The sequence below is a fragment of the Manacus candei genome, unplaced genomic scaffold (assembly GCF_025592945.1).
Source record: "Manacus candei isolate 608988 ecotype Guabito, Panama unplaced genomic scaffold, ASM2559294v1 h1tg000011l, whole genome shotgun sequence".
Classification (NCBI taxonomy): Eukaryota; Metazoa; Chordata; class Aves; order Passeriformes; family Pipridae; genus Manacus; species Manacus candei.
Genome location: NW_026138059.1, coordinates 4,045,412 through 4,068,290, shown reverse-complemented (window position 1 = coordinate 4,068,290; position 22,879 = coordinate 4,045,412). Strand labels below are relative to the sequence as shown.

Below are 22,879 nucleotides of genomic sequence, written 5' to 3'. Positions count from 1 at the left end.
ACATTTACAGTTGTGATATTCAATTAACAAGAATGCTAATGAAGATATTAACTCCCTTTATCATGGAGAAATATTTTAAATATGAAACCTCTTACTAGCACAATTTTAGATTTTCTGTATTTAAAAAAGTGCTAGGGAAAAAATCTACTATGGGAAAATTTTCAAGAAGTAAGTAGAAATTACACTGAACTGACATTTCCACAAGTCTCCCAAGTTCTGAAGCCACCTATAAATTTGCAATCCAATCTTACTCTTTAATATGCATGGAAACCTGTAACTATGCTTTGCTATATATTGATTTCAACCCCCTCAGTTACTTCAATTAAGACTGTATGTGCAAAGTTAAGAGTATTGACATGTTCCTCTTCTAAAATGTTTAGGAAACTATAATCATTTTGCTTCATTTTAAAAGTCTTGCACTCACCACAGAAAGTAGTTTAACAAAAGCAGAACCCCTACGAACAGCTACTCAAATAGTATCCTCTAGTAAGTACATGATTAGATGGGAAATAATTTAATTTCCTGATCTGCCTCAAATTTAAGAAGGTGCTACACAACCCACAGCCATCAGCATGATCTACCGCATGTTTCTGTGAAAAGCAGGAATTTTTAACAATGACTTGCAATTTATCCAAAGGATAAATATGTCAAACTTAACACTCCAAGTGTGATATCATACATTTGTTGAGCTCTGACATCCATAACAAAAAAAAGTGAAGCCACCTTCAATGTAGCTGTGACAACACAAATCATGACGCTCTATGAAAACTCACTTTCCGACTGACTGTATAATCACTGCACGCTGTAATTAAGCGCATTCTTCTAACCAGCCATGACCTTAGTAAACCAACTCCCTCCTTTTAGATTTTCTCACCAAGTCAAAGACAAGGAAGTGTTCAGAGCCCTTCATCAACCCCTCCAAAAGCCCTATGACACAGCCACCTCCCAGCTGCACAACCTTCCCGCTGACATATCATGTTCCACTATAAGCTCTAGGTCCTTCCCTGGACAGAAATGGATTGAATGCACATTTTAAAGCATGACAGAAGAACGAAGATCAACAGAAATGTATGCTGTGATTTTTTGGACAGCTCAGAGGAACATGAAGTACTTTCCCTGTCAATGCAGAGGTAACCTACTCTGCACAGCAGGCAGGAAAATGAGGTAAGTGCTTTTGTTAACTTCCACTTGCAAACCACATTGCACCAGCTCTTTACGTTACAGAAACAAGGAGGAAAAGCTAAAAGTTTCTTACAACTTTGTGCTGCAATAAGGCACCTCAGTCACGATTCACTTTATTTCTACTGAAGTCAGCAGAACTACCTTACTTTAAGGCTTTTTCTAAATGGTGTTTTAACAAAGCCAGTAATACAATGTCAAAAGTAGATTTTTTAACAAAGTCATGCACCTGTATTCCTCTCATCTCCTGTTTTTTTCTTCTTTGGGTTTCTTTCCTTCATATAGCTCCATCTCAGCTTGATTCTCAAACAAAATTTCATTGTATCAAAACTGATCTTGCATTATTTCCATAATTTGTCATTACCTATTCTCACATGAAATGTTTGACCACAGTCGTCTCTCTTCAGAGTTGCAGTGTCTTAGCCAGCCAGCCCATTTGCAGCTCTTTAAACTTAGCTTATCTACACAGTCCAGGTTGCCATGTCATTTTTCATACAATGAATCTTTTTTTCTCCACTACATGTGAAAAGATCTGCTGTATTAGCAATGCATGCTAATCATCAGATTAGCTAATGATCTTCTCATCAGATCACACAATGAAAGACCTTTACAAACCTTCAGAGTGAAAAAACCACAAATCTTTGATTACTGGGGACTTTTCTCTAGGAAAGCTTTTAAATAATACTTTTCAGAATTCTTCTCTTTACATTACAACAGTTCAGCTATTCATTTTTTCCCTAGGTGCACATACGGGCCTGTGGAGGACACAAGGTGTTTTTCCTTAAACTTAGTGCCTTCTTTAGATTGCTCTCTGAAGATTTGTTGGTTTTCAGTCTACTCAATGGCAAAAAACAATAGTCCAGTCTACTTCATAGCTAAACAATGGCAATCCACCAATTTCACAAAAGCAGAGAAAGAGGTTCGGAGGTCTGTTGTATGAAATAATACTCTCGGCATTTTCTGTGGAAGTTTTACATTTACCACACAATTTCAGCTTTATTTGTAGCTTTAATTTAACTTATTTGCTTAATTTGTAGCTTTATTAGAAGAATTTAATTTTCATATGCTTCAAAGAGAATTTCTGAGTGAGCACAACTGCACAGTGGAATTCAGCAGAAGTACCCAATATAACTGGAAAAAGCTGTCAATAAATTAGCAAATGTTTAATAGAAATGTTATTTAACAGCACTTCAAAAGCTTGATTGGGGAGCAAAAGAGGATCTAGCCTGGCACCATCTCCTAGGGAGCCACACACCACTGCATAAACCACTGGGGTTTCAGAACATCAACAGAGAGCCTGGGTGGCCACATGAAGTTGTGGCTTTACATTCGTAGCATTTATTTTACATAAGTTCTTGGAATGCAGTTTATAGTTTAACAAAAAAGTCTTTCCAATCTTTTAGCTCTGTGATGTCATTTCATCTCTTCAACAAGATGGCTCTTGGCCAATTAAACCTTTCATTAAAAAGGTTATGTAAATGAGAGCATTAATACAGGTTCTCCCCTCCTATTAATTCCTTCCATGACATTAACAATAATGCACCTACGAGATTTATAAATAAACTCTGTGCACTCTATGCCTCCTACATCGCCTACCTCCATGTCTCAACATCTCAAAATATCTGGCTTACACAAAACAAACCATCACAGGTATTGCAAACATTAACTGTATAGAACATATAAAAGTATTTTATACTGCAAGTTTTAAAAAATAAGGTTAATAAATCTGAAACTCATGTCTAAACACATTATAGTCAATTAAAATCATTTAAACAGGACTGTCTTAAGGGTAAAATGAGAAAAAGCCTAATTATAGTGACTCTCCGACCACATGATGATGTTATTTGCTACATTTTATTAGTTATTTGCTACATCTTTTAACAAAGCCTGGAGGACTTCCACAAATAAAAAGTGTGAAAATGTTGAAATTGTAAAATATGTTGGTAATATCTCTATGTTAATTCACTGAAGAAAAGCGATCAAAAATAGCTTTTTCAGAGGGGTTCTGAAATGGAACCACAGAACAGAAGGTACTTTTCATTAAGAGTGACCAATTATGAAAATTTTTATATAAGACAATTATTATTGTATGGCATTCTGCAGAGAAATTGGAAGTTCAAGCCTATGCTATTGGTGATATCCACAGCAGTTAGGATGGATGTCTCAAGAACTTACTCCACCCAACTCTTCTCAAAACAAACTTTGGAAGCAGGTTAACACTAACCTTTGCTTCCAAAGCTGTGTGTGTTGCAGGCTTCTAACAATGAGTAAATCAATTATAGCAACCCACAGTAATTTTCAGGGCTGCAGATTAACCAGTCAAGCAGCATATGTTTGCATACAGCAATGATATACTCAAGGTCTGAGGATGAAGTTCCAGGACAGTCTAAACCAGTCTCCCCATCCTCTAAACAAAAATCCCCACGCCTCCTTTGACTCAGCAGTGATGCCTTTCTCACCCTGAGCAAGCCAGTTTAGGGACCTACACTGGACAGGTCTTCTGCTGTTTTCATTTTTGGCCATTTACCTCCTTAAACCTGCTCATAGCAGAGTCAAAAAAGTAAAATAATCAGCGAAAAGGCAGTAGAGAGAATATAGCAAGGAAGATAATTTCCAAGCATGGGGTATTACTCCTGAGAAAATGTTATTTAATTCAAACCTGAAAAACTGAGAGAGGGGGAAAAACCGAGAGAGGGGGAAAAAGCAACAAAATAACAAAAAATGTGAAACACTTGTTTCTTTTATCCTACCGATACAACTTCATTTGAAAAGAAGATGTATCGAGTCTTTAGAACTGATTAGTATGCCGAGAAACAATCAGTCTATTTTGAGAATAGAAAATACTTTCATAACTTTGTAAGAAAATATGCTAAGCCTACTATCAATAGCTCTTAGCTTATCCATGGAAAATGTTCTTATTTCACTAAGTTACAGTTCGTATCCAAGTGGACAGATAGATGTGTCAAGAATTAAACACTCCCTACATATTTTAGTCATCCAGTAAGTTCATTCTTCATTTCCTGAGAAACACAAAAAGAAAGTCGAAATGTCAAAATAGTGAATATTTATATAATTAATTAAAAAACACTTCAAGCATGGATATAGCACCTTCTTTTGTTTAGGAAATAGAGTAGGAAATTTAGAGAGGGTGAAAAGGAGAAAAATAATTAGTAAGAAAATCATACTGGCATACTGCATAAGGGTTACCTTCAGCTGTAAACACATAGAGCTATAACAATAAGTACATTATTTTGGGGAAAGATTAATCACAAAGTATTGTCCTCTACAGAGAAATAGTAACATCACCTCTTCAAATAGTTTTTCTTTCTCATTCTATTTAAGACATGGATCACGACCTCCCTCATAAAAGTGTTGTTTGGATTTATATTAAGTAGCTTGAAAGAATGTTTATCTTGAGTTTCATGTATTCACGCTGTCAACTTGAAAATCTCTTTCTTCCCTACCCTTTGCAAAAAAACACATGCACACACACACAAAAAACACAAAAAAACCCCACAAAAAACCAAACCAAACCAACCAACCAAACAACAACAACAAAAAAAAAAAAACAACAAAAAAACTCCCCAACAACACTTTGCAAAAATCTGAACATTTTTCCTCCTCAACTTCCTATCACATACTGCAGATAAGCCTTACTTATTCACTTATCTTAAATCTTGCTGGAGTACTGCCATACAATTTTATGGACATGAAGACTTCTGGAGCCTAGTCCTGCCATACAAAACCCTGCAGTATTCCTCCACAGTCAGACTAGCTGTCTCAATACATTTGCCTTCAGCTCCAGTGGTTGATTTAGACTTTGCAAATTGATCTCAGCATTCCTCGAGGAACAGCACGTTCATCAACTGCCCCTTACAGTGTAAATAACACCAGTGCAATCTCTCACCTGAAGATTGGAGTGTATAATTATGTTCCTCTTGAGCAAAGAGGCTTTCCAAAACAGAGATGAGTTTTATCATCTCCATCTGAAAACCTAAGATTCTGAGAAACTGCTCCAAAACTAGGCAATGAAATTCCACAGAATTAAGGGCCACAGGAAAGCTCACCATCTTTTCCAGCACAAGCTGCCTTTCTTAGTCAGATGCCACATTTTTCCCACAAGATTTGTCTTCAAATATCATAGTTGAGGAAGTCAGCCTAACAGCTTATGGAAAAGTGAATGCAATTTCCCAAACTCTAAGGACAGAGCTTGCAGGAGCTTTGAGGGCAGCCAGCCCCACGAGTCTGAGACAGACTGCAGTTTTCTTCACTTACGTTGAGCTAATGTTTAACATGCATTTTATAACACTGAAGTGTGTTCATTCAACCACATTTGAAGTTTGTTGCAGAAAGTTTCTCCTACCAAGAAAGAGGTTAGCAGTTACCACAATACCTTCGAAAGTAAGTGGCTAGGAAATACTACAATTTATTCCAAAATTTAAAAATTTATTTATTCTTTTAAAATTACCTGTGTTCAAATGCAGAGAAAGGGGAGAAAAGGAGAAGATAGCTGGTTATTTTTTGACAATTTGGGTTGGAATTGCTTTCCAAAGGCTAGCCTAATAAAGGTAGTGCAGCTCACACCAAGATGAGTAAAATATGCATAAAGTCTAAATAATTTTTACTAAATGCTTGGTAAAATGAGATGAACAAGACAGAACATCTGTCAGCCAATACCACCTGATTAAACTTAGTGAAAACCTCAGGGGAAAGATAGGTAGTATTTCCTCACTAAAAATATTGAAAAATACTTAATATTATTTCCAGTGTTAAATATTCATATTTTTCAAAGTGGATGAATAACTCAGAAAATAAACAAATAATCATAGCCAGTAGGAAGAGTAATTGTTGTGTATATACAAATATACACAACAAGAAACACTGTATGCTCCTTCCAGTGATCTCAAAGAAAAGCTAACAGTACCATGGAAAATGTTCAATGTCTTTAAAATACAACTCTTTTAGAAAAATAATAAAAACGTTCTATCACTCTGTTCAGGTGAAAAAGATGTGATAAATCAGTAATTTTTATTCTGTGATTTTCAATGCAGTGGCAAATATTTCAGTTACACTCCAAGTTTAACCCAGATACTCTACTAACAGAAAAAAAACATTTAGAGTCTGAAAAAAAGAAAATCAAATCATCACTGGGGCCGGGACATCTGCCCTTTCCTCTTCCTCCAATTATTTCTCTATAAGGCATACAAAACTCACTCCAGAAACACAATGAAATACCTGAGAAAGAAGGGGAGGAATTCCACGGAAATGAGTTGAATGTATTACTGAATGCATTACTAAATTTCACATAAGGTAAACTGTTTGGCTTCAAGGCAGTAATGACTAAGCTCACAGAACTACACACTAATAGAACACACATTCAAACATCAGCTCTTAGATGTCAGGAATCCACTTTAACAGAGCATATTTTTATTAGGAAATAGACTTAGTTTGTTAGGCTCCACTGAAATGGCTCCATGTTGCTCTAAGATGAGAAGAGAGATTAGAACGAAGTGGATACAAAAAGTATCTTACATATCAAAGAGATGACAAGGAAAAATTACAGTCCTGGCAACAACCACCCAATTCACTGTGGATTTCAGCCCTCTGGACTGAAACAACCCCTTGCCTAATTCTGGGCCCATAAGTAGTCCTACCCACTTAATTGTATTTATTAAAATGCTTTAAGCTAAACATGCATGTAAGTGCTTGCAGAACTGCACTCTTAATAATATTTCTAAAAAACACTCCCCCTGTCCCAAAGTGTCTTTCAAAACTTTCAAGAATCTCTAGGATCCATTTCACTTTCATGATTGGTTAAACAGTAATTAAAGAAATTCTAGTGTGGCTATCTAATCTGTTTATCTTGGGGAAAGAAATTCTAACACCCAAAGAAAATTCCCACTATGACAGAGAAACTCATGTCATCTTTTTTGTGAACAGATGATATTCACATTTTGATATCTGCACAGTATAACAATACAGATTTTGGATATACTCTATTTGATTTTTCACATTAGCATTGTCAAAGAAGGAACTTCTATGAAAATACCTGGCTAATGCCATCTCCTGGAATACATAATCTGAAAGTAAATTTTCTTTTAGCATGTCTGACCAGGAGATCCAGCATCTACAGAAATTGATCCTGTCATAGTTTCTGCACTCTAATGGTGCAAAAGTATTTTTTGTACCATCCCCAATCTGTTTTGTTACCAAAACAGGGCTCTGAATTGCTCAATATCAGGCTACAAATAGGAAACAAACTGAACATAAAATTGACCATGGGGACACTACAAATGCCTATTCCCTCCATAAATTGTATTTTACATAGTTTTGTAAGATTTTCAGGCAAAGAATTCAGAATATCAATGCCAGTTACTGCAGTAAACTATTGGCTTGTTTCTTCACGTGAATCTCATGAAGTTCAACAACATGTGAAGTCTGGCACGTGGGTTGGCACAATCCCTGGTATCAACACAAGCTGAGGAGTAAAGGAATTTCCTGTGGAACCTTCAGAATAGTTTTATCTATTATAAATATACCCACCTTACCCTTAACAACCTAGAAGTAAACCCTTTTTCCTTTAAGCTTAAACAGTCTTGTCTCAATGCAACACTACTGATGTAGTTGATGCTGTTGACCTGATGTAAGAGTATGAAATCAGAAAATACTGCATTAGGTGTAAGGTCCAATTAGTACTTCTACAATTTATTTCAGTCAGGTGTCAAAGCAGGCTGCAGTGACATCAGTCTGCTTTGTGCCAGTGTAACAGAACATAGATATTAGAGATGGAACAGTAACATGGCACCAAAAACAACTTCTGAATAATCACTGGCAACTAAAAACTCAAATTAGTCATTCTGGCATTTCATGTGTTGATGGATTCCACTATTTTCAGAAGAAAATATGAGCCAGTATTTATCTTTAAAACAAGATTGTTTACTCACAGAATCCTGCTTTTCCTAAAACAGAGGGAAAGAAACAACAGATTAAAGCAAAAGACTGCAATACAAAACCCCCATTTTAGTTACTTAAACTCAAACACAGACAAGTACTAGTAGGAATTGACCTTTTACAAGTTTATTTACCAAAAAAACCTCTTTCCAGTTTCTACAATTTTCTCTGTACATAGGCTAGTAAGACGCTGTGCTATTACCCTGAATATGATAGCAGAGTTTATTTCATTCTTTTATTCTAATTCTCTTTTCTCCTAAGTGTATATCAGCATATTCTAGCTGAATTGAAGTTCTCTGCAATCTGAAAGTAGCTACAGCATTTGTACAGCAGTATATGGAGATTTGTTCTTGTCCCCAGGCTCTCTCCAAAGTTTCATTACTGACACTGAGGTAGGACACCTGTATCCAAAAAACATTAGGCTGCATATTTTAATCAGTAAACACACCATTCATTTGAAACGTAGTTCCTTGAGGAAAGGAGACATGCTGTGGATTTTTCAGTTTGTTTTGGAGAGGTTCAGGATTATGGGTTGTTTGGGTTTTTTTGTTATTGTGGTAGTTACCACTGTGTTCTGCAAATCCACCAGGATTAACTGAGAAAATGGTTCAGGCTAGTTTTAATCCAGGTTAGTTACTCAAAATTCACAGCACACCAGCACAAACATTGTGCCACCACCAAGGTGGTGCCCCAAGGACACAGGTGCAGCTACAGCTTTAACTGACAGTGAGACTACTTGTGGAACCCTGCTAGCATTTGTTTTTAAATGGATTCATACAACTAAGGGAGAAAGACACAGGTTAAAAAGCTGAGATCACTCAGGTTCAGTTTCTTATACTGAAAAACTTCTGTGTTCCTCAGACTTCTGAACTTTTACTGGTCTAATACTAAAAGCTGGTATCTGAATCCAACAGTGTACAGTTGTATTGGTTCATTTACAAATTCTTACAAGATAAATATATTTTTGTTAAATATGTAAAAACTTGATTGGTTCTAGCCTTAATGACTGAAGGCCTTAAATAAGTACAAAAATATATACACCTTTAAAAAAACCCAACAATCCTAATCCACTGGGTCTTCAACATCCTCAAGAGGGGAAGTGCAGGGGCAGGTACAGATCTCTTCACTCTCATGATCAGTGATGGGACTTAAAGAAATGGCATGAAGCTGAGTCAGGGGAGGTTTAGGTTGGATATCAGGAAAAAGTTTTTCACCCAGAGGGTGGTAGGACACTGAACAGGCTCCCCAGGGAAGCAGTCAAAGCACCAAGCCTGCCAGAGTTCAAGAAGTGTTTGGACAACGCCCTCAGGCACATGGTGTGATTCTTGGGGATGGTCCTGCATTAGGGCCAGGAGCCAGACACCATGATTTTGATGAGCCCCTTCCAACTCAGCATATTCAGATTCAATTATTGAGACAATCATGTCTATTCCTCTTTTAAATGAGCTACAGATACCACATCCTGCAGCATTTTAAGGTTTCCCTGATCTCCTGACTACTCATGGCTCTTAAGTGGATGACTACAGAGCTTATCTGAAAAGACAGAAAGACATTCTGAAGTATTTGTCTACGGCTGATAGAGATCTTCACAAAGGAACCCAAATCCTCAGGAACTCTGGTCTCAATCTGACAATGAAGTACCTTGTATCAGAATGGTAGGACTATTTCAAAGCCTTTTCAAGGCAAAGCTATTATAAGGAAAGCCCCTGTAAACCTTGAAACAGGTATAAAAATTTTCTTCCAATTGATAATAGCTCTTCAAGATAGTGGTATTATCTTCATACATGTGGGCAATGAAATGCCACCTTAGTCACTGTGCCATTTAACAGAAGACATGCATGTCTGCCTTTATTGAGACAGTTAAATTACAATTCTATTAAAATTAATTTACAAACTGATATTAAAAATATCAGCTGAGATTATGGCAGCAAAAAAAGAAATCTTTAAATAGAAGAATATTTGCAGTTTATTTAGCTTGTATTTATTCCACCATGATCACTTTCCCCTTTATCCTTTATGTGCAAATTTGTCTTTGTAATATAAAGAATAAAAAACCAGTGAAAGAAAAAATATGGCAAGATATTCAGGGCTAAGTGAATATTCCAAATTACTTGGGAGAATAAAGTGTGGTCCCGAAGACCACAACTCAATGTTTCCTAAATTTTCCTTCCGCTTGGCAACAAGCAATTCTGACATGGAAAGGCATGAAAATACCTGCCTTAGACCTGATCAGATAAATTGCCACAAGAATCATCTCAATGAGTTGCTTCCTCAAGGAATCCCATTTTTTATATTTGAAGAAAAAACTTGTACATCAATCACTAGGGTCAGAAGAAGTGCATTCACTTGGCTAAAGGTTGTGGGGAAGAAAAAAATTTACACAGGTCTCTTGTAAGAGTATTTCTGCACACATCCTCTATGAATATACACAGGTGTAGAGGCACACACCCACGACCTAACCAAAAACAGGACAGCCACAACAGTGTGGCACTATGCAACAGCCAGTAGAGTTCTTTCTACTAAAGCAGAATTTAAATCTGGGAATACAAAGTCCTTATATCTACAAAAAACAGCTTTACTGCACATCAATTAGGTAAGAGCATGACCTTGATGTTTCAGGCCATTTCAGACAAAGTTGTGTCCTTAATTCATCTGAATTTCTTGTCATTCCTTATTACCCTACATGGAAAATCTGTGTACAGCCGGCTATCAGACACCTCACTGTCCAAGGAGTTCAGACATATGAAAAAGCTGATTACTGAATAGGGCTATGTCCATTTACTCATTGACCAGGATTTGCAGAAATAACATGAGATAATTTCATCTAAAATAAAGCAGTTCCAGTTAACATCTGCTTCTACTTTACTACTTGCTCTGCTGCAAGAATGGTAGCACTGAATTTAACCACGGTATTTCTTACTCTGTTCTGTCACAATGTGTCTCATCCAGCAATTAAGTCAAAACCAGCAGAATAATCAGTAATTTATGCTTAGAATGCACCTTGCCAGCATTCAGGGTGAATGATGATTTCCAACACCACATCTGCAGCAGCAAGTGAAACAACAGCAGCACCTGAGCCCCCGTGCGAGGCCTCCACTCCCCAGGCTGTAACCACGGCAATGCTCTTGGACAACCACAGGCCAGAACTTCCCACTAGGGACAGGGCAACACCGTATAAGCTATAGCACCACGGGACCCTGACACGGTCTGGGTTACTGTTATTAGATAGAAACCTTACAGACTACAGTGATATTTTACTTTTGAGACTATTTTGCATGTAATTAAACACAAAGAAGAAAAAATGTTACGCCTCTCTCACAATCCATATGTGTTTTCAGCATCAGTGACCCTATGATACTACACCATGAAAAATGTTTGTTTCTCCCCCCCCTTCCATTTTAGAGGACAATTACCCCAACAGCGGTTAAGATTTTATAATGAGAAAATAAATCAAAATATGATGGCATTAAAAAGAATATCAATTCCATAATTCAGAAAATTACTCTGTGTATAAACCCAAAAACAATTCCCATGTGCCAAGAAAATAGTACAATCACACAGCAACCTCTTCTGATAGTTATGTTCTGGAAATTAAGCTGAAATCTAAATATAACTAAAAAGTTCTACCTCGGAATAAAATGTGTATAAGACTTCTCTTCAATCATGCATCGTGCATACTCCAAAAAGGCAAAACATCCATTCCTCTCCCTCATCACATTCAGCATCCATTTGATATAACACACTGATAAAGAGAAATTACTTCAGTGTACATTTGGTTTGTTTTGATTAACTAAAAAGGCACTTGGACTGTAAGTACATGCAACTTCATGAATTCCCATCTAAGTCTAAAAGATGCACTGCATATCTTCCCTCATAAATGTGGACAGTGTGATTCCAAACCAATACCATATTACCAAGCATACTTTTAGCAATGCAGCATAAGCAACACATTCCATCCTGTACAGAAAACTTATAATGAACTCTACAGTTGGGTTCAATACTATCTCTGATTTTCTGATTCAGTAAAGTTTTGCAGTAGAGTCATATAAAATAAATCTAGGAGCTTTTTAAATAATGAACAATGTCACACCTTACAAAACTGGTCTTAAAGTTATATTTTTAAATCTGTCAAATTTTGGCAAAGGTGCTCTCACAAGTAGAGAGGGGACATTTGTGACTTCTGGCACTTGAGAAACACTGCAGGGCACATGTAGGAAAAAATACTGGTATTCTTTCTAAAAAATGAAAAGCACTGAAATAGTTTATTTTGACACTTAAATTGCCTTTCTTCAGAGGCAGCCAACCATTAAAATAGACGAAGTGATTCACACCTCATGGTGCTACTGTTTCAGGCTTCTACATGCACAAACCGTTCTTCATCATAGCATCCATATTTAGAGGTTTTCTTCATAATCCTAACAGAAATCATTTCTAAAACACAGAACTAGCTGGATATCTATGATTAAAAGGAATTGCCAGCATAGTATTTTTTCAGGAGATGCAGCTTTTATTAGTCTATTTTATATTTCTTGTATCTTCTAAGCCAAGCTTAAAATATTCCTGACACAGAACAAACACTTCATGAATAAAAAACAGTTTCTGTTGCCTTATTTGCTGCTACATTCAGGTTTTGCCATCAGAATTTTGATATCAGGAGTTCTGCTGCTCCCCACCCTCACTGGCATTAATACCACCATTTCCTGAGTCAAGACAAACCCTGTAGATCTGGGAAGATGACGATGACTGGGGAAGAATGAAAAAAAATTTTTTTAAAAAGCACATTTTGTATAGTTTAAGTAATTTATTTATAGTAATACTGATCAGTAAACTTGAAAACAACTAAAAAAACAGGGTTTTACAAAACTTTACAGTGTAGTAATAGGAATTTATTTTTTTAAATGCAGTTATTTTTAGCTTTCCTTATGAAATCTATATATCAGTTCAGAGGCTTCTAATACCAGCACGGATGCAACTCTTAAGTTTAACAGAATTACTATTTTGTGCTGACAGAGAAAAAAAATTAAACATAGAATAACATTTAAATTAATAGCAGCAGCTGCAATACAATAATAAACTGTCAGTATCTCCTTGCCAGATGAGTAATTCAAGTAGTTGTTCTCAGTCACTTTTCATATAAAAGTACATAAATAAAAGGGGGGGGTACTTTATAATCCAGGTTTATACATCCTAAAGAGGTCATTAAATTGAATAGGCCAAGAAATAAAAACTATGGCTTAATGCCTAAGTGGGCTGACTTTTACTGTTGGAGGAGGTCCCAAGATGTTCACTAATGGAAACAGATTGTGCATGCACACCCCTGGCATTAGAAAGGTTTTCATTATTCACTAAACCTACAGCTTCCAAGATGGTATTACTTCCTGCTCTTCTCCATTTTCCTGAGCTATTAGAGGGAATAATTCTATTCCTAAATCAAGAGACTTCATGGATTTTCTATCAGAAAAATTTAAAAATTCCACAAAGAAAACAGAATTCAGAAGTCAAGCAAGGTTACAAAATTGTGTAAGAAGGGGTGGAAACAATATTAAGTCACCCCATAACATTTTATATCTACTTACTGCAGCTTGTTCCCAATGACTTCAGCTGCACATATTAGAAGTCTACCACAACAGACCTGTCCCTACATAGCAGAGGGTGCTAGAAGATATTTACAAATAAAAACCCGTGTCCTAAACGTGCAACAAACAACAAGGCCTGTCTCCCTAATCTTGCACGTCACATAATCAGCACTAAAATGAAAATAGAGACTAGAACCAACCAGTTCCAGAAACCACAGGGAAAACCAGTTTAAAACTAGTTTCCGTATGAAACAGAACATTTTCATAGCATAGGCAAGCCAAACGATTGTATACCCCTCAACCAAAACCTGGGTATTACAGTTTTTAGTGCATAATCTCTATGAAGATATGCACATACACAGTACCATGGGTTTATTGATGCAGGACTCTTCATTTCGAACAAAAGAAAAATACAGAGGGTCAATCAAGTTGCGACAAACAGAAGCAGACTAAGCTTTCCAAATTCACAGTTCGTTCAATAAAAAGTAATTTCCAAGCAACACCCAAAGATATTTCCCTATACCTATTCCACACTAGGGTAAATCTGTGCTGTGAAGAGAGCAATGTTTGATATTTAACCAACAACTAAGCTACAGACTTTGGACGACTACCTATAACAGCAGTGACAGACATGGACAAAGAACAATGATGCGTTACAGCCTTTAAATAGTAATCAAGATTTTAGTTAAACTTTAAATAGCATTTGGAAGAAAGTGTGGAACTTCAGCATCTTTTCCTTCCAGCTATTTATTTATTTGGATAGTAACAGTCAACATTATGTGTTTTGAGATTAAAAAATCAGAAGAATATTTGTTTAAGATTAGCTTTTCTTCTTTCATAGTTATTCAAACCTTCTTTCATGTCTGTATGTGACCTCAATTTCCTCCTGAAGAAAATTATAAGAAAATTCTTGTGTTTGAATGAGTCACAAACTTTATCTTGCTTTATGTAGGATCCTGTTATTCTGTACTTTAAATACATACTAATAAAATCAGTACAGTCAAGAAGCAATAAAGCAATCACTTGGTTATCTGAATCCTCAAGGTTCAAAATTAAACACTCGGGCATAGATGCCTTGTGATCATCCTTTTTATATCACATAAGTCAATTCCAAAAATTAAATTCTTCTCCAGTAGAGGTTAAAAAAAAGCTTCATCATCCCCATTTCATATAGTTGGAAATGCAGAAAGATGATGCCATACAGTGATAGCACTAGATTAGGGTTCAGACCCTCCTGCACACCATCCTTTTTAATTTCTGCCTGTAGCACCTGAACAGCACCATCCTACTAACAAAAATGAATGATGAAATGACCATGGAATAAAGTAACAATGCTGCACACTAACATCATAACTCATTAGTCTTCATTTCGGCACACAGAAAACACAAAGTGATTGGTGACCATTTGCAAACCATTTGACTCAGGTAAGCTATTCCATGTGAAATAAAATTAATGAAAGACAAGAATAATCAAAACCAAACTGTATGTGGCACTCAGATTGTTTTTCTTCTAATGTCTATCACCTTCCATACCCTACCACAACTGAAACAGAGACTGAATAGGAGGCATGTTTCACATGACAATGAAGAAATTTGTGTCCATCCAACAACTAAACTCCATGATACGTCACAGATGTAAAAAGGCCCCTCACAACAGCTGTAAGTGTAGCAGATGAACACAGAGAATAAGAAAAAGCTAGGTTCATACCACATAAAGCAGCTGTTACCGACACTATCCAACCTAGTGAAATCTGGACAAAATTCACAGAATCACAATCTGCCAAATATTCCAACCCCTCTGCGCATTAGAAGGTGGTCAAATCATGGTTCAAGCATACAGTCTAAAACTGTAATTAGTAAAAATGTTAATTAATAATGTTCCAACTGAAGGACACACATGACGCTCCAGCTGTACTAGAGCAGCCGACGCGGGCCTGGCCGTGTGGATGCAATGATGGCAACACGGGAACGTTTGGACACTGCATGGCTGGGGCAGCAAGAGTTTCAGCCACAGTAGGTATGGCTTGGGAACTGAGCACTGCATTCAACATGGTGTTTACATTGCAAAAGGCTCATTAAAATAAGTTTATTACTAGTCAAGTCTGCCAATATAAACACAGTATTCTTGTTCTTAACCAATGGGATGTACCAACAAAATAAGTGTTTTAAATAAATTTGTTACCAGAAACATTCGCTGCTTGCAACAGTTTAGGAAAAAATCTTGTACACGATATAGCATCCTATAAAAATATACATATTTAATTTTTTTTAATATTCTTTCATTATGTAAAACTCTACTACCAAGTTTCAATCACTTTCATCTTTAAAATCCAAAGTCAGCTTCACTGTGACATTCATACAATTCCAGTAATATTTTGTAGATCAAACACTGGCAAAAAATCAGCAATTTACAGCTCCAGAGATTGGTTACTTCAGGAGCACTTTTCTTTCTTTTTGAATTAGTCAGCTTTTGTTACAGATTGCATTACTAGATCAATAGACAAGTGCTTTGGCATCGCTCTGTCAGTAGTTAGAACTGAAAATACACTTTAAAAAACAGTTTCTTATCAGCACTAGCACACATTCCAACAGACATTGAGGCTGCTAATATTTGGAAAAGTGTAGAGTTCCTGAATTTTTATTCCTTCACATATAAAGCAGAGGAAAACTGTGCTAATTTGATGGTGTGGGTGTCTTTTTGTTTCTCTGAAGTTGTTAAAGAGACTGAACAACTACAGGGTACAAATGACACACTGCAATCTGATCAATACAGATGAAATACTGGGAGTGAACATTCCTCTTGTGAATACACATACACAATATCTGCAGGCACCTTGTATGGCAGTAAAAGTATTGAAGCTGAGCAAAATGTTCTTTTTGCTTTCTTACACTTCAAGTGAAATACTTTGATCCTAGTGTGGAATAAGACAGAATATAAGAACAGGTAAAGCTGTCAGAAAATAGAACTGTCCTTTTCCAGCTAACTATACTGCTATATATAAATCCATCAGAGGGGAACAATGAACAAAAGACAATTCTGTTTCCTTAAAGATCATCTTTTTCAACTCTGCAGTAGATGCTCTAAAATTGCAGATCAAAAAGAGAAAACTTATAGAAAGAGTCAGAAACTAATAGAAAAATAACAGCACAAGAAATATAACAAACAAGGAAAGATTATTTCTTCAAGAACAGAGAATCATCTGGCCTTCTGACTACTTACTGGGCAACAAATTTTAGATCAGATCCTGCAAACTGCTACAGTTTCAGCTCTTCCCCATACTTCCTGGCTCAAATTAACACAACAGATTGCTCTTGCTGATTCAAAACTATGCGGCAATACATTCAGGAAAACAAAATGACTTTCATGTTAAATATGAAACACTCAGAAAGCTCATAAGGCCAAAATCCTACGAAGGGATACATTGTGTCGGCCATGATGACCTGGAGACCCTCTATTAACAGAGCTCAGTCTAGGGATCTGCTCAATTAACACTCTTGGTATAAAGTTGGCATCTGCTTAATTGATGAGATCGTTATGGACAGATGCCCCTATTGAAAGGATGAGAGTCACAGCTGTATCTGCAACCCACTTTTCATTAAGAGTAAAATTCCAGGGTCTCAATAGCAAGGGTCAACACAGATGAACATTATTCATGTTCAAACTAGTGGAAACACACAGTTTACCTGCCAGCTTTATTTTAACAAAAAATAAATGGCAAATTAGTTCAGTTTTGGTTTGTGGGTTTGGATTTTTTAGGTTCTAAGGCATGTGTATTGTGAGACACTTGAGCACTCTCCTGCTAATCATCTCTCCATTTCTCAGTCCACTCTGCTTGCATTCCCAGTGTAGCCCAACACTGTGCTCACAATTTCACTGCTGCGCTGTCTAATTGACAGTTTTAAGAGCTCCTTCTCTCAAAGGCTCACATAGCAACCACAGCAGAGCAGGCAGAATATAGTCAACATTTTACACCACCAGTGTAAGGCCAAAGTTTAACACTAAAATCCCGAGGCTTACACTAAACAAGTCCAGGGGCAGACACCAGACCCCTTCTCTGGGCAACCACCCTTGACTGGAGCCCCAGCAGAAGGCCCAGGCAGACCACTGCAGGGAGGAGGATGATAAGATTTATCTGAGCTGTTCGTCACCACCATACAACACTAAAGTTGATTTCAGCATATGCTGCAGTGATACAATTACACAGGGCAAGGAAGTGGATGTCTGGATTAGTTTTCCACAGCCTACAGTGACCTATCTGGCTCTAGTTTTAGAACACATTAAGTGTTCAGCTAGCACTTGCCAACGCACCCCTGAATAATGTGTATTGAATACTACAGAAAATAACTCAGTCAATACTGTAGATGGAGTTTATATGCAAAAACATAAATACACAAATGTATTTGAGAACCATTAAGCTCTCCTTAAATGTAGTTGTCAATTAGGTACTATTCAGTAGGAATGTATTTATAGATGGGTTTCTTATAGATCACCCAAGGTCAAATACCACTACGTGCTATCATCCATGTGTACATGCAGTACACATAAAAATGTCACTTCGTTAAATTAGTGGATGACCCAGCTGGCAGAAAAGCAAACAGCAAGAATATGGTAGCTTTACAAAGCGATCTGCACCATCTAAATGTCATACACAAAACAGGTTTTCATAACCACTAATGCAATGTTACATGACCAAAAAGAGTAAGAGCTGTGACAACAAAGTTATTTATCTTAGCAGAGGCAACCTAACAACAGGCTTTCAACACAATACAATGAGAAAAGGAGCACTTGGTTGACATCTGAATGAGGTTGCAATAACCACTTCCCTTTGTAGATGTTTTGGTGGAACCTGTCACCGAACAGAGTATACAGTTCTAGCATTCCCATTTTCATCTCTTTATCAGACCAAAACCAGAAGAACCCCACCAAGCACAGGCTGCACATCTGACCTATGCTAATGAGTAGAAAGTCCTCTATGATTTTTTTTTCCTTTTTTTAGCAGAAAAAGGATGGTGACAACCATACTGTACATTTCAATTTAGGGGGAAGGAGTATTTTGCTTTCAAAACTAACTATGAGGACAAACTAAATGGTGAGTTCTCCATCTCTTTATGCCTCTGAATTGAGAATGCATGTCTATTTGAAAGATAGGCTTTAATCACACATAAACGATTATGCTCTACACAGACATAAATAACAAGTTTTAATGCATATAATATAGCAAAAATCACATCAGAAAATCTAATGGTCTCTCCTGAGCCCCAAAGGGGAGTGGAAGGAACATAATCAATCAATGTATTTGGCTTTATAGATTCTCCTGCTGAAGAAATGGATGTGGTCAGCCATCCTGTGGCCAGGGAGGTACACAAAGAAAGTCTCTTCATTTAGAGCCACTGAATGAAACAGCTCTTGATAGGCAGTGAAATTGGTATCTAGAGTAAGACAGCTTATTACCTCAGCTTTTCACGGCTTTCAAATTTACACCATGTGTTGTAGATTAAGAGTTACTTTTTCACTTTTTATGGCTTCCTAAAAATAAAGCATGTACACAAAATGCAGAATAGCAGCTGTTTATGACTTTTTACACTGTAAGGAAATGAATTCCATTTTGAATTCCATTCCTCATTTTTAGTTTTGGTTATGTTATTTTTGGAAGATGAAATAGTGGCATTCCAGCTAGTCTTTTTAAGATGTTTTCCCTGACTCTTAGGTTCTGTTGCTGCATTTCTACTTTAAACTAAAAATACATTTCCACTTTTGATAATTTACACTGAAAGTAAGCTGTTTAGTAAACAGGTATATTTTTTAATATGAATATGATATTTTCACATTCAGACTGCTTAGCAGCATGTAAATGCAAAATTAAAGTCAAATAGCATAAACCAACAATACTAAAGCCCTAAAGAAAAAGCTTTCACAGGAAATCCATTGCAAATTTCATAAATAAGAATGATAAACAGTAAATTATTTAATACACAGACAAAGAGAGTGCACAAGCTAGGATATTTGATTGATTAGTGTTAGATTTTACTTGCTGCTAATTTTTTAAACAATACTTACGGAGTGCAGAGCAAAGTGATGACCTTTAGCATTAAAACGTGCTTAAAAATGCATTTACAATCCAACTAACACTCTCCTATGGTTTGCTAATTTGCCCAAAGTGTTACATGAAGTGGTCTACATTGTAAGCATACAAAACAAAGAAACAAACAGAATCAAGTTCTAAGCAACCCAGTCTCAATTTTGCAGTTAGAATTTCTCTTCCGAAACATAAACATATTTCAGTGTATTTAATCTATGTCCAAGGTCCAAGAGGCGAGACAATACTAGAATCACACTTGTTGAGTATAAAAGCAGAGTGTGAAAAAGTCTACTGGGGTTAAGTATTAACCTGATGCATTTTTCAGAACGACTGTACTATTTTTAACTTCTCTTTTTTGGCCACAGGTCAAAGTTTTCCTAGCAAAATACCAAAGTGAAAATGCTGGGAGCGAAGCCCAGAGGCAGCTCTCTTTGCTTTGGCCTAGGCAAAAACTTATCTGAACCCAGTCACATCTGTAGCGCTATTTCCCACTCCCCTCCACTGACTATGGCTGTCATTATGCCTCTGAACATCTATAAGAGGAGTAACACAGCACTACAGCCTCAGGAAGAACATTTTTCAGATGTTATAGGAAATTCCTATATTCTCCACACAGCACAGGCATACATACTGTTCAGTCAGTTCCTGTATTTTTGGCCAAACAGAACTGAGCTATTTGAAAGCAGAAGAGAAAAAAAAAGGACACAGTGTAAGTGCCTTTAGCAACTCTTGGAAGGACTGGGATTTATTCTCCCCTTTTCTGCTCCTCATAACTCGGACACATTGGAAATCTTGGGACACATTGGAAATATAAGATTTGAAGACTCTAAAGTTCAGTTAAAATAATAGCGATAATAATAACGATAATAACAATGATAATGATAATAATAACAACAACAATAATAATCTCTTACTGCCTTTTCAGAGTTTGAATGTTTTAAATGGGGAAATCTAACTCCCTTCCCACTTCTTCCCGAGGGCACAAATTTCTCACTAAAGTAAATTATATTTCATACACTCACACAGAAAAATGCTATTTGAAACAGGAGACAAGACGAATCAATTTGCCCCAGTGGAAAATAAACGTGACCCCACAGGACCCCCCAGTTACATTTCTCCCTTAGGCGTGTCCTTTTCCTGAATTACTTCCACATCACACAGCAACCTCATCTTTACCAGAGGACGTTTTGGAGGGGGTGAGCGATGGGTGCCCTCGGCGCACACAAAGGCAGGTACTTTGGGGACGGGCACGCCGTGATTACGAGGCGCGAAAGGGAACGGTGTGAACGATGCTGGGCGAGAAAACAAGGCGCTTTCCTCCCCCGGTCAGATCTCGCCGGGGACATTTCTCACTTCCCCCACAATAAGATGTACCTAACCGGGAAGCGCTCGCTCCCCTCTCACGGCGCCGCGTTCGTCCCCTCACCCAGCACAGCCCCGGGGGGCGAGGGCCGATCCCGCCACCTCCCCGCCGCCGGTGGCCGGGCCGGGGGCGTGGAGAGGATCTCTCGTCCTCCCCCAGGAAAGCTCTCTCGGGACGCGGGAGCTCTTTCCTTCCTTCCCGTTCCCTCCCGCCCGGCCGAGGCGAGGGCAACGCTCCCTTTGTTCCCCCGCCGAGCGCTGCCCCCGGGCGCGGCCGCCCCTCACCAGAAGGCTCTCCACGTTGACCGGGGAGCGCGGGTCGCGGATCATGGACTCCAGCTTCCTCTGGCGGCCCTCGAGCATCCCCGCCGCCGGCTCCGGCGCCTCGGCCGCCAGGGGAGCCGCCGACATCTTCCCCGCCGGCTGCTGGCTCATCCTCCGGCCCGCCTAGTGCCGGGCCCGCGGAGGGCACTGCGCGGGGCCGCCGGGCGGGCCTAGCGCGGCGGCGATCCCGGGGAAGGGCGGGGGCGGCGAGGCGGGAGCGGAGGGCAGCGCCGCCGGTGGCCGCCGCCCGGGCATGAAGGGCGCGGGGAAACGGCCGCTGCTCCGCCCGGGCGCGGGGAGAGGGGAGGGGAGAACTGAGAGGGAGGGAGGGAGGGAGGGACGGAGCGCTTCCCGCCGTGCCCCCGCCTCTCCCCGCTCGGGGCGTCCCTCGGCGGCCGCCGGCTCAGTGCCCGCTCCGCCGGGACATCGCTGCGGGCGGAGGGAGGCGGGCGGGGAAGGGGGAGCGGCCGCCGCGGAGTCGGGCTCAGAGCGCGGGTCCCTCTGCAGCGCTCGCTGGCTGCCCGGGCGGGAGCCGCGATCCCCGCCGGCCTCGCCGCTCCGGCTCCGTCCCTCCCTCACCGCTCACCCTGCGGTCCGCCCGGCCCGGCCCGGCGCGGCCGCCGCTCCCCAGCCCCGCGCAGGCGGCCTCCCCTACCCAGAAGGCCCCGCTGCGAGCGGCGCATTGCTCGGCGCTCACTCGCAGCCCCACGATAACCCTGAGCTCAGCGGGGCAGCGGCCGGGCCCGGGCGGGGCGGCCGGCAGGGAGAGGGTTCTCTGCGTTCGGGCACGTGGAACTCGCTCTGCCCGCGCACCGTGAAACACGCGGGGAAAAAAACAAAACCAAAAGCCTCCTGACATTAGAGAAAGTGTGCGAGCAGCGTTTCCGGTAGAGCAGCAGTACTCAGGGCGTGAGTCATTAAATCATAGAATGGTTTGGGTGAAGGGACCCTAAAAATCGTCTAGTTCTAACCTCCCTGGACACCTTCCACTAGACCAGGTGCTCTGAGCCCCATCCAACCTGGTCTTGAACACTTTCAGGGATGGGGCATCCACAACTTCCCTGGGCAACCTGTTCCAGTGCCTCACTACCCTCACAGCAAAGAAGTTTTTCCTACTGTGTAATCTAAACTTACTCTCTTTCAATTTGAAGCCATTCACCCTTGTCCTGTCACTACATGCTTTTGTAAATAGTTTGCCCCATCTTTCCTTAAAGTTCCCTTCAGGTACTGGAAGGCAGCAATTAGGTCACCCTGATGCCTTCTCTTTTCCAAGCTGAACAATGCAAATTCTCTGAGCCTTTTCTTATAGAAGAGGTGCTCCATCCCTCTCCTATGTGTATATCCTACGTGTATGAGAGGGAGGATGGAGAGAGAACTAGATGGTGCTGGGGAAGGTGCAGACCACCC

At 39.2% G+C, this 22,879-nt stretch overlaps 2 protein-coding genes across 3 annotated transcripts in view; both read right to left on the bottom strand.

Annotated features, from left to right (window-relative positions):
* ROCK2 (Rho associated coiled-coil containing protein kinase 2) overlaps nucleotides 1–21,713 on the bottom strand; it is a 107,169-nt gene extending 85,456 nt beyond the window's left edge. For both annotated transcript variants that reach the window (XM_051778256.1, XM_051778257.1), the window contains exon 1: nucleotides 21,434–21,713. In XM_051778256.1, coding sequence (XP_051634216.1) covers nucleotides 21,434–21,583 — 150 coding nt within the window. In that variant the 5' untranslated portion in view covers nucleotides 21,584–21,713. The remainder of the gene's footprint in view (nucleotides 1–21,433) is intronic.
* Nucleotides 21,596–22,054, bottom strand: LOC127466876 (basic proline-rich protein-like; the record flags this gene model as incomplete). Its single annotated transcript, XM_051778226.1, has 1 exon — nucleotides 21,596–22,054. A coding segment is annotated over one exon (459 nt), but the record flags the coding sequence as incomplete, so codon positions are not given.
* Between the last annotated feature and the right edge of the window lie 825 nt (nucleotides 22,055–22,879).